General features: G+C 32.6%; 2 protein-coding genes across 2 annotated transcripts; both read right to left on the reverse strand.

Annotated features, from left to right (window-relative positions):
- Positions 1–1,977: 1,977 nt before the first annotated feature.
- On the reverse strand, positions 1,978–2,953 carry LOC130968434 (nudix hydrolase 17, mitochondrial). Its single transcript, XM_057893704.1, has 2 exons — positions 2,696–2,953; positions 1,978–2,554 (listed from the first exon to the last, which is right to left on the reverse strand). Exons 1-2 carry the CDS (start codon positions 2,776–2,778, stop codon positions 2,134–2,136), a joined length of 504 nt encoding a protein of 167 aa, XP_057749687.1. The 5' UTR covers positions 2,779–2,953; the 3' UTR covers positions 1,978–2,133.
- Positions 2,954–8,581: 5,628 nt separating this feature from the next.
- On the reverse strand, positions 8,582–11,892 carry LOC130968433 (uncharacterized). Its single transcript, XM_057893703.1, is given in 6 exon segments — positions 8,582–9,284; positions 10,108–10,301; positions 10,304–10,370; positions 10,484–10,783; positions 11,162–11,328; positions 11,488–11,892. Coding segments are annotated over 6 exon segments (1,422 nt in total). The 5' UTR covers positions 11,801–11,892; the 3' UTR covers positions 8,582–8,903.
- Positions 11,893–19,580: the final 7,688 nt, after the last annotated feature.

Genomic DNA, 19,580 nt, shown 5'->3' on the forward strand with positions numbered 1-19,580 from the left:
CATCTTAGAAACCACTACGAAAATTTATTTACCCATAAAAAACATTAATGCATCATTATCGTTTTAATTAAGATAGTCATTTTTCGTAAGTTATTATATATGGCGTCACTTTCCTAGTTATTGCTTCCTTCTATCTACCACTCCCCGGAGCGAAATGCATCGCATGCACGTGCACTTGACCAATTTCAAACTTTTGATTTTTACACTAACGGAGCCAATATCTAAATTAATATTGCTTGCAAAATATAACAATGAGAATTATATTAATTAATTCAACTAAATTCTAAGGGTTTATAATCTGCTTAATAAAAAAATTAATTTCAAGTTGAGAATATCATCATATCAAATCGATGGGAATTAACTAACTATGAAATAAGTTAGTGTCAAAAAAAAAAAAAAAACACAAACAATGAAACTCACATAATTATTAGTTATGGCGTGGTTACTCCAACGATAAAATCTTGACATAAAATAATATTATAAATCGTTAATAATAAGATATAATTGATTAATATATTTGATTGAATCATCTAATAACAATTCACAATATTATGTTGATGTGAAGATATCATTCTAGTATTACATAAGACTATTTGCCAACAATGGGTTGAAGTGTTGAATAGCATGACTCGTTAGTCTTTCCCTTTCCAGAAATTGTGCGATACAAAGTAGAAACTGGTAACAGTAATACCACACGACACACGTGCATGCATTTGATATTCTTCTTTGGCTAGCATTATATGAGACTAGCTAGTACTCGATCTCCCTTTTTTGGCGTGCGTGCGTGCACTTGAAAATAATATTTTGATGCAACAAAATAAAATATATCACTATAAAGATAAATAGTGCCTATAATATATACTAATTAAAAAAATAATGCATGTTTCAACGAGTATGATCTTCTGCATATATGTTAGGATTTAGATCTAGAATCCTTGATCTACTAGAAAGTTCATGAAATTAATTAATTATTATAACTCACTTTCTTTTATTAGTTCACATACATATATAAACAATTGTATGTATGGTATATTATACGAGACCTTACATACGTGCGTATTAATAAAATGAATTACAACTCTGAAAATACTTTATTTATTGAATTATTAAATTTAAAAAAAAATTAAGTTAATGATTAAAAGTGACGATAAAAAATAATAAATTTTGATGGTTATTTAACAGTTTTTATAATAATATGACTCGTTAGGGTAAAATATTATTTGGTTTCCAAAGTTTGAATTAAATTTTAATTTAGTACTTAACGTTTTAAATATCCTATTTTCAGTCTCAAAAAATTTTGAACATGTTTAATATTATCCGACAATTAAATTTGACATGAACAATTATTATATTTAAGAGCTAGAGAAAAAAATTTAAGATTTTTTTCACAAGATAAAGAACCAAATTTTGATTATGTTTTCTAAAAAATATAATTTAATAATATTGTTTTTAATGTCCATATCAATCATTTTGTTAATTATGCGTCTCAAATTTAATGATAGCTAGGACAATATTAAAGTCATTTGAAATTTTTCGAAACAAAAATAAAACATTTAAAATGCTAAAAATTAAGTCGGAATTCGACTCAAACATTAGGCACTAATAGTATTTTATCCTAAAATGCTAGGAGGTTTCAGCATAGTACACAATGAAAAGCCAAAAACTAAAATAAAATAAGGTAGATTGCATACATTCCTCGCTCCTAGGACAAGACAACAAATTAGAGGTTGTTGGAAGAAAAATTAACGGCTTCAGCTTCATCCTTCCATATATATTATATTGCATGAGTTGAATAATAATGGAAACCAAACTTTATTTACTGCGAATTTTCAAATTAAAGTCTATGTAATATATGTTATCTTTTGGTAAGTCCATTCGAACAAAAGTATATATAATATATTAATAAACTACTAAACCACAAAAATGGACAAAAAAAATCAAAGAATTCAACGAACATACACATACTGGGGGGCCAAGTGATGAACATGATGATTGTTATTGCATTATGCACAAAAATTGCACCTCGCTCTATATGTTTTAATTTCTCTACTGTATATTTCTCGCCCTAATTATTTCTCTATTCTCTCTATATATGAATACAAATTAAATAAATGAATAAAATAAATTAGAGAGTTATAGTTCCCTGGTATCTTGTGAGCTCAGTCGTTTAACCAAGATATCTAAAGCTTCCTTCATCCACCAATGCTGACAAATTTCTCTAGCTTGAGGAACTGTCATCCAAACTCTTTTCCTTAGATTTTTCTCAGGCCAGATATCAAGTTGTTGATTGACAAACAAAGGGAACATGTGCCCTTCATAGTAAATGCCATGTCTTTTGCTAACGAAATTCCATTGACCCAATTGATTCCCAACGCTTCCAATCACTCCGGCTTCTTCCATAGACTCTCTAGAAGCTGCTTCTTCTAAAGATTCATCAATTTCCCATCCTCCTTTGGGGAACATGAGCGCCTCTCCTTTCTGTGAACTCACCAATAATACCTCCAATTCCAATTCATTGCTCATCATATCTTCCTTGAATCTATAAGGTATGCATCTGCAACAATAATATATATATATTAGAGTCGGATTATATTTCAATTCTATAAAATCACTTTCATTCAAACTCCAGTTTGACAAACGCTAATCCAAACACACACTGAATCAATGAGCTGACTAATTAAGGAGGACTACTTACCCGACCACTTGGCGGCCGCCGGTGTTGTTGTATCTTTGCAAGTGTCTGCCGGATCGAGAAACCAACAAGCATACTGCTGCCATATTTCTTGATTATTATTATTATTATTATTATTAATTGTATATAGATAAGAAGAAAATTAAAGAAAGCGATATACGATGGTGGTGGTGGAGAGAAAGAGTGGGGAATGATAGAAGTATATATAGAAATGAAAGAAAGTAAAAAGAGTTAGTTGTTAGTATGTTGTAAGCAACTTAGCATCATATGAAACGCGTAATCTTAATAAGACACAGCACATCGAGGCTTCTGTGTCGTTTCGTTCCATTAGGATTCTTTTCCAGTTTCAAAGAAAGTCAATATTTACTACCCATCCATCTCGTTATTCTTATTCTTAATTATATTATTTTAATGCAAGTAATGGGGTTTGATAATTGATATTCCATTAGGCCACGGAGTCCACGCTTATAAGCCATATAGCCATAGCCTACACGGCTCGAGAGAAGATCCAATCAATTTCGTTGACTTTTTTTAGAATAAAATACGCTGCATACGCAAATTCGTAATGTGAAGGCCGAAGAATTTGTAAATAAATACTAAATGGGCTACCGGCCCCCTTTCCGATTTTTTTTTAATTAATTAAACAAAAAAAAAGAAACTGTCAGCATATTTCATTTTAACACGATTTTCGTTTGCTTAATTTTATTTAAATATTTTGGTAGCTCAAATTAAAGGATAATTATCATCAACACAACGAACTACTAAAATTTTCAAAACTTTTTAACTACACACTGAAATTGTAAACTAGCCTTGAAGTTTCTTTTTTTTTGGGGGGTGTTGGGTTGCCCCTCCTACAGTTTCATTTTTGAACATGGGTTTTGGTATTACTCGAATGTTATATTTAAGTAGGATAATATTTTGTTGGGCTTGCTGATTTTGGATCATAGTGTTAACTGTTAAGAGAGAAAAGGTTTAAAAATATATGTTTGATCTACCGGGTCTTATGCCAAGCCATTATTTGTGTTAAAAGATTAACCCAAATTTCAATAACACATATTCACCAAGCCAGCCCAAAGGAACCAAAGTATTTAAAAAAAAATGTTGGTTTTCTTTAACAGTTAAGAAACTTTAATTATGGTTTGAATTTTGTTTTTCATTGTTCTTTGTTGTTTATTTTCTTTTATACTTTTGTTATTACACCTTATTGTACTGAGCTCCTTTATTTTCAAATATATATATATATATAACCTAATTCATAAGTCTGTCTGTTTGTCCTTTTTTTTTAATTTACAAAAAAATTCATTCATAGAAAAAGATTAAATGCACTTACAAAATAAGAGAAAATATTATATCTAAATCTAAGAATGAAAATAAGATATGCACTGTATTAAAATTATGTGCGGTGAGTAAATACAAAGTTCGACTACAGAGAATCTTAATAAGTAGGAATATATATAATAATGTGCATCATTAGTTCCTAAATCCTCACAAATTGTGCATTGTGAACTGTTTTTTTTTTTCTTGATTAAAGTAAAATATTTTCTTATTTGCACGTATTTTTATGAAAAAAACAATTTTCTTATCTGTTTGTTTGTTTTAGAATTTGTGAAACTACAAGACTATGACATTGAACACTAACAAACAAGCACTATATGAATATTAAGAAATGGAATTTAAAATTTTAGATTTGTTGCTTGTTGGTATGTTAAAAACTAAACTAAACTAACGTAACTGTTTTGTGGTCAAAGGTTGAATATTAGTGGATACTATTGGATTATGTAGTTGAACTGCTTCACCTTTTTTCCTTGGCATTTGTTATTGATGATTTGTGAGAATCCTTGAGTTGACTGGTCTCCCAAATGAACCTCACACACGTATTCGATGAATCATTGACAGAAAACAATTAGGCGACGCATGTTGGAGTGGACCAATTAAAACTTATGGAGTTGTACCAACACTCATTTCATTTGACATTTGACAAGAAGGAATATGTAATGGAAAAATTAGGATAGGACATAGGAGTATAGGACCAATGCTAGTAAGTGAAAAACACCCTTAATGTTAAATGATTTGACCCAAATTATTAAAACTCTGGTGCAAATAGAAAACACATGGGCAGAGGAAAAAGCGGTTATGTGAACACATCATGTAATAGAATTTGAAGGAAGCGGAGTTAGTTGGCTTTTTATTAGGTTGAGTGGCTTCCCTAATTGTCGTTTTAGGTGTCATTGCAAATGGGTAATAAATAAATAACAAAAATATTATTCATACACTAAAATCAATTACGAAAATAAATTAATCACTGTTTTAGACAAATATCAATATAATAAAATAACAATAAGTGAGAATTCAACGTTATAAGGTGTTAGTTTTGCAAATATGAGGAATATTGAGGTTAGTCTTATATAAAAAAAATAAAAAAATAAAAAATTTATAAGATGAGAGACCTATTAATTTAACACCTTATAATTTTGAGTTAAATATGATGTCTTCGTATCTTATGTTCACTTTTAATTTCTTTCCAGAAATTATCAAATTCTAAATAACTATTAATATATTTATGTATAATTAAATTTATTTTTAATGTGTATTTATATTTTAATATATATTTTATATTAATAATTAATTTTAGTGACTAATTTTAAGATACACATATAATATAGTTGAATAAATAATGGCATGAAGAGTTGTAGAAACTAGAAAGTGTTTCACAGTCGAAGCATTTTTAATTTTTAATTCATGTCGTGGAAACCATTTATAGAAGAGGTGCTTGTTGTAGATCGTAAACGGCAAACAGATGTGAAATTTTCTGACTTTTCATTCTCATTATCACGGACATTAACATGCTCCCTCCACGTGTTTGATCACATTTCCATCTCACTCTTCTCCTTTTGATATTTTATTTTCTTTATGCTGCCACAATTTAGTGCGAATACAAATATCACCGTCTATTTATTTCCTTGTCATATTCAAATATTTGAGAACTTGAAGGATACCTAACATTTTATCACCTAGGAAATTAAACAAGCTTGCACTTATAATATTATGCTAGTATTGTTTTTTACATAAATTTTGTTTTAGTGGCGACATCTCCAAACTATTTATTTAGGGTGAGCTGTTATTTCTTCATTTATCTTTTTTAAAAATAAAATTTGAAATAATTAATAATATTTCTTTACTTGCTTAATTCAAGAAATTCATGATTAATAATTTGTAAAATAAATTAATACGGATAAGAACAGAGATGTATGCTAGAAACAAAAGTAGAGACAAAAATTTATTTTCCATTCTCAAGATTCACTTGAACTCGATATATATCACGAAAAAATGAGACGAATTTATTTAATTCGGTGTGAATTTATTCATTTCAATCTTATAAGAGACCTTTTTTCAATCACAGAATGTATATTGTTTTAGATAAATAATAATATATAAAATGATAATTAAATAAAAAATTTGACATTATTATAAGATAGAGTCTGTTAGGGAGTTAATAGAATATTTGTATAATGTGTATGTTCTCATCTCAAAAGTTTACGTCAATAGAAAAAGATAACACTAATAGTTATATTTTTAATACTTTCTAAATCTTTATTGTACACATTGTACAAATATTTTATTGACTCTCTATACTTTTTCATAAGATAACATCTAATATAGTAATAACCACATTATTAATTCATGAAATCGTCAAATCATAATATTATTAAATATGCAAAAAATGGTAATTTCGGAATAAAAGAATAAAAAGAAAAAGAACTTAACCAGTAAATTCTAAATTGAAAAACAGTACAAAAAATATATTATTAATTTAAGTATTAAAATATTTTATAGATTATCTCTGACCTAATTTTACTTTTACTAAAATAAGAATTTTTTATTTATTCAACTCATCAGTTTGTGATTAATACACCTGATTCAAACATATATATTAAAGGAAAAACTTAAGTACAGCGAACGTGAAGTGAAGTTGGTAGTTGAGAGTTATTGGATGAAAATTTTATTAAATTAGTCAAATTATTTAACGGCTCTCAGTTATATGTGAAATTGACTCCACATTAATTTTGACCGTATATTATATGATATGATGTAAACACACATGTTTCTAAAACAGCATAGGTTAACAGTCAATAATTAATTACAAAATGGACATTTGTAAATTAAGGTGAAAGTGAATAAAGGGAATTTATTAATGAGGGCATGGATGTCTTTTTGTTTTCATGGCGATTAATAGCTCGAAAGCAACAGAATATGGGTTAGATTTGTAAATTTGAAACACATGGAAGGTGGTCGTTTTGGCAGGTAATCATCGTTATCACATAACAATAATTAATATTTTTTAGGTATGAATTCAAAATCATCCAAATGGAGGAGGTGGAATCCCCTAATAAAACTCTTCATTCTAACAAATTTGTTAGAAATATTTTGATGATATAGATTATTCTCTTTTTCATTTTTAATTAAATTTATTATAAAAAATAAAATAAATCTTTAAAAAATTAAAACAAAAATTTGTTCAACCAATCAAAAATTCTAAAATTTATTATAAAGTATGATATTTGGTGTGTGTATATATATATACACGAGAGGGCTTGGTAAGTACATAGCAATCCATCTATCCAGGTATCGATTCAAAAAGGAAGCAGTCAAAGAAGAAGAGGAAGATGGAGGAGGAGAAGGGGAAGGAGAAGGAGATGGGGTTAGGAGTGCATAGCCAAGTGATAAAGATAAAGAAAGAAACAGAGAAAATAAAGCACCCATCTCTGAGGCGTGTTAATAGCAGAGATGTCAACCGCCTTCGCTCTCGCTCCCCTCTTGGCTTAGCTCACCCTGCCAGGCCTTTCCTTCTTGGTAATGCTTAATTACGTCTTTCTCACTCCTACCTACTCCTATGTATATATGTAGTCTTCCTTTATTTATATGTTCTGTTTTTTATGTGTATCTAGTATCTACTACCATCTATATGTGGTTCTGGACTTCTTCCTTGTACATGTTTTTAGTGTTATAATATAGGCCATCATCATTAATACGATGCCTCCTCTTTGATTCATTTCTTCTTGGTTCAATGGATGAATTGCTCTGAAAACACCACACCATAATTCGTACAGATTTTTGGTTCTACCATGATAATTAAGATATCAATATATGTTTTAACTATTATTTTCACATAAAAACATCTTCTAATCACCTTCCGACCCACCAATTCGGTGCTCCTCTACTTAACTACTTAACTCCAGCACAATTTGTGTTGCATGTAGCTAGAATACGTTCTGCATTTGGACCTCTGTTTTTTAATTATCTTTCGAGCTATTTCGTGAAGAACTCTGAATTTAAAAAATAATAATGCTCTCTATATAAAAATAATCAGTTATTATACCATTAGAATATATTTATATAATTTTATAAATTTAAGTTTTATACATCGTATCATATTGATAAATAATTTTTAAATTCGTGATTTCAAAATTAATCCAAACACATAAATATAACTTGTACAAACAATCAATCATATATTAATTATCACATCTAAATGATTTTTACATTCACTATTTAAATTATCTAATAACATGTAAATACTACATGATTCTAGCCAAAAAAAAAAAAATCAAAACGCACGCTCTGACCAAAGATTTAGTGTAACACGTAAACTGAGGGCATAGCAACACGTTGCCGAGAAGAGATTAACATGTTAAACTCCACATCGTTTTGTAGCTAATATCCACGTGTGAGAGATAAAAAAGTACGAAACCTTCATTTTCCACTGATTTCGTATCCACGTGGAGCCTACATATCGGACGACCAACGATTTTTCATCTCACTCACTCCGCCTACTCGCTCTCTTTTTAATGCTCTAAAATAAATATGAAAATCTGAACCATGGTTGCAAAGTTGGACCCATATTTTGCTATGAGATCTCTTGATTTGGTAGACTATTATTCTCCCAACCCACAACTCCAAGGTCAACCAACCAGCATCCTGTATCCGTGTTTTAGCACAACAGATTCTCGAAATAACTGCAAAATCTAATGACTAAATTGACCTAATAGCATATTCGTGCTTGATATTCCTAAAAGTTCAATGAAAATCCGACCCATACTGAGTAAAAGACATGGCATCCATTTTTAGAAAGTCAAATAACAATGGCATGGGAAAAGAGCAATTAAAATACTGAATAGCATATTGGCAAATACGTTCTCCAAGGTTCATAGGCTTAGCCTTCGGCACTCACTGTTGTTTCCTTGGAAGAGAGAAGCTTTACCCTCCTTGAGAGAGATCTCATGGCATCAACAATCACAGATTTCTTTTGGATTCTGTATTGAATGGCCAATTCCGTTGAACCTGAGGCACCCTGCTTCAGCAGTGATTCATCATCCATTATTTTGGTGGGGAAGTGTCCCAGTGCAATCACACACAAAGCTATAAGCGTACGCAAGACAGCTGTTTCATTTGCAACACCCAGCGGGGCTTCGGCTGATAAAGACTTGAGTGTGTTGAGGTCATGCTTCTGCACGGTTTCCATACTACTTGAAAGGAGTACTCTCAATGCAGCCAACAAACGCCCCTCTACTACATCTTCACCACCTATGCTCACCTGTTAAAAAGAAAACAAATTGAAGTAAACTTGTGCTGTGGCTCGGATGAGGAATTCCTTAACTCTCTGATCTACATTTACACAACCCAAATCATGAGAACTTCTCTACCATAAAACAAGTGATTATCCGATCATTAACCTTAGACAAGCCAAAATGGCAATTTAGTTACACTAACCCCTAGCACAAGTGATTAAAGATTTGAGTTAGTGCCTTGTAGATCCACAAAGCACGGATTCAATACATAAGCTGTTCCCCTTTCCCCAAATGTCCCCTGGCCTAGGGCTATAAGTGAGCCAAGCTAGACTAAGTTTAAACTTGGCTCACGAAAATTGAGCTTGGTTCACGGCTCGACTCATTAACAATCCTATTTCATAAGATCAAGTTCAGCGTAACAAAAACTCACGAGCTGGCTCAAATAATAAGAACATCATTTATAATTCTATATCAATAAATTATAACTTATATATATTAAAAAATATTTAAAAAAAGATCAATTTTATATATTGTCTATCATCAATTATAAATTTTTTATTTATGTCCTATATCAAAATTATATATAAAAAATTACTATAAAATTTTAAATAATTAAGAACATTAATATATACGTAAAAATTATATATATATATAATCGAGTCAGCTCACGAGCTAATGAATTGAGCTTATCCAAGCTCAAGCTCAACTCACCAACTCACAAGTTCAGCTTATCGAGTTATTAATAAGTCGAACTCGAGCTAACTCATGAGGTGGCTTGACTCACTTCCAGGCCTTGTCTGTGCCAGAAACCATTAAAAAAAATGGAAGATAAAGCTTTGAAGAAGAAACCTTGAGATCTGAAGCTTCCCCAGCAAGATTTAGCTGAGCAAGAATCTGTTCCTGCCATGGAGCAGGTGCTGAGAAATTTGGTGATGAAACTCCAGCTGCTGAGCTTGCAGCATCCAAAAGAGCACCATCGTATTTCAGTTCAATGCAGTCATACGGGTTTGATTGTATCACAAATCCATAATCAAGAAGGAAAAATCATTGTTTAGACAGCCATAGTTAAGCAATAAAGGATCATCTTCTTTGATTGCTGTCTCAGCCACAACCTGAGGAAAAGAAAGAATTAATCCAGCAAATACAAATCCAGATTTGTATTTTATCTTGAAAGTTTAGCTGTGGGAAGGGGAGAGTATATAGGAAAGAATATGAAAAAACATACCTTTACTTGCATTTTTATGCTACTAGAGTCTTTTTCCTGAACAATTCTGGCATTTGGATTGAAACTATGATTGCACATATCAATCAGAGGGAGCATCATAGGTATGTCAATATGGATCCCATCTGGCCGTTTGTCACCATATAAACGGAATGCTCTTGATGAGACTGCTGACATAGCCCATCCAAGAGAAGATGCATCTACTTCTTGGCCACCAAAAGGATGCTTATCTGGTGTGAGATTGACTAAGGCATGCTTAACTTCTTTCTCAAAATCAAGAAGAAACCGACATCTTTTGTTCACCTGCCTCATGAAATTGAATTAAATTAACCTCACACTACCACACACACACACAGAGCTTGACAGAAGCTTGGGGTGGAAGCTGCCCTATTCCAAGCTCAAAGTGTGCCATATTCAGATTTTGGTGTTAGTTACCTGTGCAGACTCAAGTATTACCCACAAAGCTCAAACCAACAGAAAAATGAAATGCACACCAAAACAGTCTGGCTAAGCAGTTGAGATGAGTTTATATGTTCATATTACAGAAACAGAGAACTTAAAAATATGAGATCAACTAGGTTGGTAAAATCATTTGTCCTGTGAAGATGAAATCTACACAGATAACCAAAGTTTCTAGAGCTTCATCTTTCCTAAATGGTTCATGCAATTTTACTACAATACCTGGTGAAGAAGAGGAGCATACTGCAAGTTCTTTATATCCTCTCCGGGAAAGAAGATAGGGACAGTGTATGTTTCCGGGAGATTGCTGATGTATGGCCACCAAAAGGATCCAACTTTAGCTCTTTCTTGAAGCAGCTTCAAACCTAGCCTCATGGCCCACAGTTCCTCTGGCAAAAAGCTACCACAGTGTCCAATTTATTTACATTGAAACCTAAACTCCGTTCCTCTAACTCTAATAAAATTCCCAATCATATGTTCGAGAAATTGATAAACCCTAAACTTGAGATCAATGCAAAAAACGTTGAAGGAAGTGAGAAGGGGAGTACCAGGAACATGGCGGGCCAATTGAAGGAGGAGAGAGTGGGTGGCGTCTTGGTGGTTAAACCTCAAGGGAATGTGGTCGGGGAGAACGATAAGGTCGGAACCCTTGGGGATTTGTTGGTTGGCGAGTAAGCCGAGACCGTGGGAGGGATGAACCGCTATCTTGATGGCAGGGTGGACGAAGCCGCCTTCTCTGGTGACCCACTTGATGAGGTCCGGTGGGTGGGGAACCAGTCGAGCAGGGTAGGACGATGAGGCGGCGCATGTTAGCGGACGCAGGTGCGTCAAAGAAGCCATAACCGCCTTCGAAGTAGCCATAACCTAACTGCTACTGCTGCAGCTGCGCTCTTCAACACTCCACTGTGAGGTTGGACGCCGCCGGGATGTTATCACGCTTTGTATTTTTTTTCCATTTAAAAAAAATACAAAATATTTAAGGAGTATTTTTTTTCAAAAAGATCCATATCACTACAGAGAAAAAAATTATGGAAATACTCAAACCCTGAAACCCGCAACCTCTTAGGTGAGTATAAGTAGAGCGCCATAAAATTAAGATGAAAATGGGGGCATTCCGAGAAATATCCGAATTTACTTTTACGCGTCATTGTCTCTAACAAATTTTTGACTAAACGCGCGAATATATATAATTGTCTTTTTCATTTAGATTTTGTTTTTGTTTTTGAATTTTTTATGCGTTTTCTACGTTCTCTTCCTTCTTTACGTTCTCTTTTTTCTTTGTGTTTTTTCATTTTCTGCGTTCTCTTCATTTAATATTAATGTTCTTTTATCTGATTTGAATATCTAGATCAAATCTTTTAAAATCAAGCATCGAAATCAACTTTGAATAGGTATTTTGTTTTCGAAAACAATGAATGATTCAAGTTTAGACTATCAATTGAATTAGAGCGAATTGGATTATTATTTTGAATCGAATTAAGTGGCTGAGGTGTAGTTTGAATCTAGTTTATGTAGTTCGTTAGTAGTTTATGATTCTGTAGTTGAATAATTTCGGTGTAAAAACTAAGAAATTTATGTGTTATTGTTAAAAAATCTTGGTGTTATTTATTAAGATAAATTCTGCATAATTCAAAACTCTTTCTCTTCCTCCTCTTCATCTTCTGCTGCTTCATCTTCTTCTTTTTCATCTTTTTCATTATCAACATCTTCCTTTTTTTTTATCTTTTTCTTCTTATTTTATCTTTTCATGTTTCTTCTTGTTTTACTCTCTAAGTAAGAATAAAAATAAGAAAAATTAAATAAAAAAGAAGAAATAATACATAATACTATAAAATTGCAAAGAAAAGATTGAACCTACATTTGGCAAATGCTTCAAAGCAAACTCCCTCTGGCATGTGTATCTTTGATCTGTTTTGTGCAAAACACCATGTCCGTATCTAGGAATAACCTGGTGATCCAAAAGAGAATAGCCAAAACCCTATTAACAAATTTCCAATACTTCTCATTGCACTAACTTTAGTTACAAAAACAACCCTTATTTTGGAAGTATAAAAAATTGTCCACTAGTTCTTTTCAAATCTTTTATAGAAAGTGTGAAATAGGAAAAGAAATAAAAGAAATTAAAGGAATAAGAACAGTACTTACAAAGAACTGGACTCTTTAAATGCGTGAAGAGTCTACTTTCTTCTAAAGCTAAGCAGGAAGGGAGCGGCGCCGAAGGAGTCAAGGGTTTGCAGAAACGGAAGGGAGCGGCGGCAAAGGCTTCATCGATGGCGGGTTTACGGCGGCAAATGAGCGAAGGGAGTCACCACTAGAGAGTCACCGCAGAATGAGGGTTAGGGGTGCCAGAACCGGTAGAGGCATCGCGAGCCCAGCTAGGTTCTTCACAGAGTGTCGTCGTCGCAGGAGTGGTTCGTCGTCGCAGGAGTTAGGGCTTAATAATGTTTGAAGTAGGAGGAGTTAGGGTTTTCTTGTAGTGTTAGGGTCTTTGAAGGAGCTTCTGATGAAGGCAGGGTAGTATACGAGCTCTTTAGTCTTTAATCTCAAAAAGTTTTAAGTTACAAGAGACTCAAACATTTTTAATTTTTTTCCCTGAGGGAACCTTTTGGCCACGCTTTTGAAGCGTGCCAAAAGGTTTGTAGAAGACGGCTACGCTTCTTAAACGCCACAATAATAAATTCATATTGCCACACTTTAAAAGCGTGCCAAAATCTCTCCATGGCTACGCTTTATAAGCGTGGCAGAAAAAAACGTGGCTAAATCTCGCATCAACTGCCACCCTCATAAAAGCGTGGCCATTGACCTTTTTCGCCATGCTTTTGAAGCGTAGCAACAAAAAAACGTGGTGAAATCTCTATTCAAGCGCCACTCTCACAAAAGCGTGGCTATTGACCACTTTTGGCTACGCTTTTAAAGCGTAGCAAAAAAAGCGTGGCCATAGACCTTTTTTCTTGTAGTGTAAATAAGATTACAATACATTACAAACATTTTTATTCAAATCTAGTATGAGAAGTAATGTTCATAAAAGAAGAAATAAAAGCAACAGATAAAAAAAAGAATGCATCATTAAAGAAGACATTTTTGTATTTTTTTTAAGCAAAATTTTAGTATAAAAACTAAGAAATTTATGTGCTATTGTTAAAAAATTTCAATATTATTCTCTTGATAAATTCTGGATTTCAAAACTCTTCCTGTTCCTTCTCCTCCGCTTCTTCTTTTTCATCTTTTTCATCATCATCATCATCATCTTTTTTTCTTATTCATCTTTTGCTTTTTTTTGTTTTATCTTCTCATTTTTTTTCTTATTTTACTCTTTTAACAAGAATAAAAATAAAAAAATCAAACAAAGAAGAAGAAAAAAAATATAATGTTGCAAAATTATTAGGAAGAGGATGAACCTACATTTATTCAACTAAATAAGGTTGCAATACATTACAAATATGTTCATCAAGTCTAATATGAGAAACAGTACTTCTAAAAAAAGAAATAAGAGCAACAGAAAAAAGAAAGAAAGAAAGGAAAAAAATAAGAAAAAGTGCAACATAAAAAAATATTTTGTGCTTTTGTAGCAAAATTTTGATGCAAAAACTAAGAAATTTATGTGTTATTGTTAAGAAATTTCGATGTTATTTATCTTAATAAATTTTGCACAATCCAAAACTCTTTTACTTTCTCTTCCTAATCTTCTGCTACTTCTTCTTCTTCTTTTTCATCTTGTTCATCATCATCATCTTTTTTTGGGTAAAGTACGATTTTGGTCCTTAATGTAGAGGCCGAAAATTTATTTCGTCTCCGGCCTTTTTTTCTCTACAAAATGGTCTCAAAGGTTTCAGTTTATTTTAAATTTGTCCTTTTTACTAAATTACCCCTAATAAAAAATAATAAAAAATAACTAAAAAAAATTAAAAAACCTAATAAAAAAATAAAAAAGGAAAGAAAACGCCTAAAGGGGAAATGAGGAAGGGAAAACGCGAAGGGAGAAGGGGAGTTCAGGAAGAAGAGAGGGAAGGGTCCTCGTTGCCGCCATCGCTGCTCTTCGCCTTGCCGTCGTTGCTCCTCATCGTCTCTGCTGGATTTCACCGCCAGATCTCGTCGCTACTCCTCTTCCTGGCTCGACGTTGATGCCAGCAAATCCGTGAGGGTGGGCGTCCGCGCCGCTCGCTGTTTCTACTCTTCCTCCTTGCTCGGTTGCTGGTCGTCGCTGCTTCTCACCGGTTTCTAATTTCTTCTGGTTCTGCTACTTCTGCTTCTAATTATCAATTCTTCTGATTTCTGTTTTTGTTGTTGTTCTTCTTCTTATTCCATTATTTTTTCTGAACTCTGAGTTCTGGGATCTTGTTTTTTGAGTTCTGGATTTTGAGTTTTGATGATGATGATAATTTTTTGAGTTTTGGGTTCTCGTTGTTCTTTTGTTGTTGTTATTCTTCTGCTTCTAACTACTTTTGTTGTTGTTCTTCTTTTGAGTTCAGATGATAATTTTCTGAGTTTTGATGATGATGATGATGATTTTCTGAGTTATGAGTTCATTGGTGTTGCTTCTGTTATGCTTCTGCTTCTGTTCTTGGTTGATTTTGGAGAAGAAGAGGGAACGATATTTTTGTCTGAATGACGATTTTAAAATAAGCTGAAACATTCGGGAATATTTTGTAGCGAAAAAAGACTGGAGACAAAATAAATTTTCGGCCTCTACGTTAGGGACCAAAATCGTACTTTACCCTCTTTTTTTTGTTCATCTTTTTCTTCTTGCCTTCTCATGTTTTTTCTTGTTTTACTCTCTTAACAAAAATAAAAACAAGACAAAATTGAACACAGAAGAAGAAGAAACACATAATGCTGCAAAATTATTAGAAAGAGGATGAACCTACATTCATTCAACTAAATAAGACTGCAATACATTACAAACATGTTCAATCAAGTCTAATATGAGAAATAATGCTCCTAAAAAAAGAAAGAGTAAAGTATCGTTTTTGTCCCCAACGTTTGGGGTAAGTCTCAAAGTTGTCCCTAACGTTTCAATCGTCCTATTTAAGTCCCTAACGTTTCAAAATTGACTCAATGTTATCCTGCCGTTAGGGATCTGTTAACAGAATTGACGGCGGGACAAAATTGAGACAATTTTGAAATGTTGGGGACTTAAATAGGACGAAAACGTTAGAGACAAAAATGATACATAAAAATAAATTTTAATTTAATTTTATCTTTCAATAATATTAGTTTTTTACTATACACAGTATTCAATTATTTTTTAATTACATCTAAATAAATTACACTTAATCACATTATTTTTATTTTAAATAAATTTATTTTTTTATAATTTTAAAAAATTTTGATACATTAGAGACAAAAGGTATAATTTATATTTTATTGTATATATATTATTTTTTTCTTTTCTGTAAGTTTATATACTAGTCATTCTACAAACATTTTATGATAACTAAAAATCTTTAAAGAGTAAAATTATAAAAAAATTAATTTATTTAAAATGAAAGTAATATGATTAAGTGTAATTTACTTAGATGTGATTAAAAAATAATTGAATACTATGTAGAGTAAAAAATTGATATTATTGAAGGATAAAATTAAAATTTATTTCTATGTATCATTTTTGTCCCCAATATTTTCGTCCTATTTAATTTCCTAACGTTTCAAAATCGTCTCAATTTTGTCCCACCGTCAATTCTGTTAACGGATCTCTAACGGAAGGACAACATTGAGTCAGTTTTGAAATATTAGGGACTTAAATAGGACGATTGAAATGTTAGGGACAACTTTGGGACTTACCCCAAACGTTGGGGACAAAAACGATACTTTACTCAAAAAGAAATATGAGCCACAGAAAAAAGAAAGAAAAGAAAAAGAAAAAAATGCATTAAAGAAGATATTTTTTTACTTTTGTAGCAAAATTTCAGTGTAAAAATGAAGAAATTTATGTGTTATTGTTAAGAAATCTCGGTGTTATTTATTCTGGTAAGTTCTGCATAATTCAAAACTATTCTTCTTTCTTCTCTTCGTCTTTTACTGCTTCTTCTTCTTCATCATCTTCATCTTCATTTTCTTATTTTATTTTCTCATAATTCTTCTTATTTTACTCTCTTAAAAAGAATAAAACTAAAAAAAAAAAGAGAAGAAAAAATCAATGTTGCAAAATTACTTGAAAGAAAAAGAGGAAAAAAAATATAGCAATAATAGCAACAATAAAAAAACGATGGGGAGAAAATACACGAAGAAGAAGAGGAAGCAAAGAAGAAGAAAGAAGAACGTGTAGAAAAAGGAAGGACGCGAATAAGAAGAAAGATATGAATGTCCATGTTCATGTTAATTGCTGGGGAGTTGAAACGTGTATTCACACTCTCACTAATAAAACTAATTTTTATTGAATTTGGACCAACTAAATTGAATTTAGTTGTCAAAAGACTTGAATGTATAACAACACTGCTAAATTATACGATCAATATTGATCTTAGCACTATAATTAGCTAATTAATCTCTCTTAATTGGGAGTCCAAACAAACTCTATATCTTATTACGAAAAAAATGATCTTATGAATTTTAGAGACAAGATAATAATTTTCATATTTATTAAGACAACATTAATTTAAAAAAGATAAAGATATTCAAGTAATAAGTTATATATATATATATATATATATATATATATATATATATATATATATATATATATATATATATATATATATATATATATATATATATACGCTATTTTTTCAAGTTAAAATAAGTATTCTTTAAAGTGCAAATAATTCATATCTAAAAATATTCTAAAGCATATCTCGAATTACCCAAAACTTAATTGCCATTAAAATTTCTAATAACGCATCTAAAATCTGATAAACTAACAACACAATTAATTTTATAGAAATTACTCGGTGGGGGGTTTCCAAGTTAGCCGCTGGTTCGAATATTTGAAGATATGGTTCGAATCCACATACATTAAAACTTCGTTCCCAGTGTTTTTGGCATTAGCAGTAAGTTTATAATTGGACTAAGAATTATTTAGATTGAAAATATCATTATTATATTGATGTTTTCATATCCATCACAACCCGGCTCCAAAATAAATTTTCTGTTTGGTAGAACTTTTCAAATCCAAAAGTCAAAACTATTAGCCCCATGAACAACAATCAAAGAATAATCTAAAAACTTCCAAATAACTTTAAATTTCTGACAATATATGAACTTTAGATTTATAGCGATCTCTAAGGCAATGTTTAATCGTTCCTTTATCAAGTCCACATCTTGGGCTATATCCGATGCAGAGAGATGACACCTATAACAAAACACTTATGTTGGAAGAGCCAAATTTATGCCAAGCCAGATGAAAAAATTTATCTTCTCAAAAAAATTTAACCTTCCACAATCACATCTCCAGTTGTTTTGGTTATGAAGATTTTTAAATGGGTTGAGAATGGAGGTTAAATCAAGAAAACATAAATAATAAACATTTTTTCAAATTATGCAATGGAACTGATAATGAGATTGTTAGAGAATCATTAGCATCAATTAGGATCAATTAGTATCGTCTATATTTATATAGTATATCTGTATATTAATTATAGGATTTTGTATTTTTATTATTCTGATTCATTTAGCACCTATAAATACCTCTTGTATATTGTACCTTTGATCAGATTGAATAATACACTCTTCAAATTATTATCTCAGTCTCTTGTTTCTAACATGGTATCAAGAGCTTAGGTCTTTTTTTTTTCAATGAATATTAGTTCATAGCTCCATTGTTTTTCCTTTCCGGCAGTGTTCTTTGGCCCCTTTTTTCGTTCCCTTTTCGACGCTTTGGTTCGTCAACCCCATAACCATCTTGTTCGTCTTATCGCCGTGATTCCAACGAAACCAGAACCGCCGCCATACGCCGCCAGACGCGCCTCCACGTGCCGCCGAAAGACGCTGCCACGACTAGGTTGCTCTTCCTTCCAGTTTCCACCTGTGCCTCTTTGCTCGCCTTTTTTGATCTGTTTTCGACGCTTTGGTTTGTCACCTCTGGCACCATTGTGATCCTCTCGTCGTCAGCTTTCCAACGCCGCCAGAAGCCCCGGGACGCGCCGCCACGCGCCGCTGGAAGCTCGCTGTCCACCTCTATTGATTCTCCCCGGAGATGCTTCAGTAGCCGTTGGATCTTGCTGTTGATCCAACGTTCCTGAAGTCGCCACGTGTCACGCCACCAGCCTTCCTTACGACCCGCGCACCGCTCTTAACCCGACCCGGCCCGCGCGTTGACCCGACCGCCACCTCGACGCCAGCTCGTCCTTCTCATCCTCTCACGGGCTGCCACGTGTCTCAGTTGCCCTGACGTGGCGATGACGTCACTGCTGACATGGCACTGACGTGGCGCTGATGTGGCTGACCTGTGGGACCCTCCCTAAGGTTTTTTGGTGAGCTCTTTCCGATTTTGCACTCCGATTTCTCATTTTCTGCTTTGAAATTGCAGTTTTCTCTCCTCTCTTTGATTTGTATGACTACTGTTCTGGAAAATCCGGATGTTTTTGTTGCCACAGACAGAAAGGATACATTCTGTCGAAACTGCAACCGTTTTGGGCACCTTTTCTCTGTCTGTCCCACTGTTGAATGTCACACATGCCACCAGAAAGGGCATATTAGCTACCAT

The sequence above is a fragment of the Arachis stenosperma genome, chromosome 3 (genome assembly GCF_014773155.1).
Source record: "Arachis stenosperma cultivar V10309 chromosome 3, arast.V10309.gnm1.PFL2, whole genome shotgun sequence".
NCBI classification, from domain to species: Eukaryota; Viridiplantae; Streptophyta; class Magnoliopsida; order Fabales; family Fabaceae; genus Arachis; species Arachis stenosperma.

Bases quoted from the DNA above. Each gene is read 5' to 3' on its own strand.
- LOC130968434 (XM_057893704.1), bottom strand. From the start codon at position 2,778: ATGGCAGCAGTATGCTTGTTGGTTTCTCGATCCGGCAGACACTTGCAA. The intron at 2,555-2,695 runs GTAAGTAGTCCT...TTATTGTTGCAG, and splicing joins GGCGGCCGCCAAGTGGTCGG to ATGCATACCTTATAGATTCA.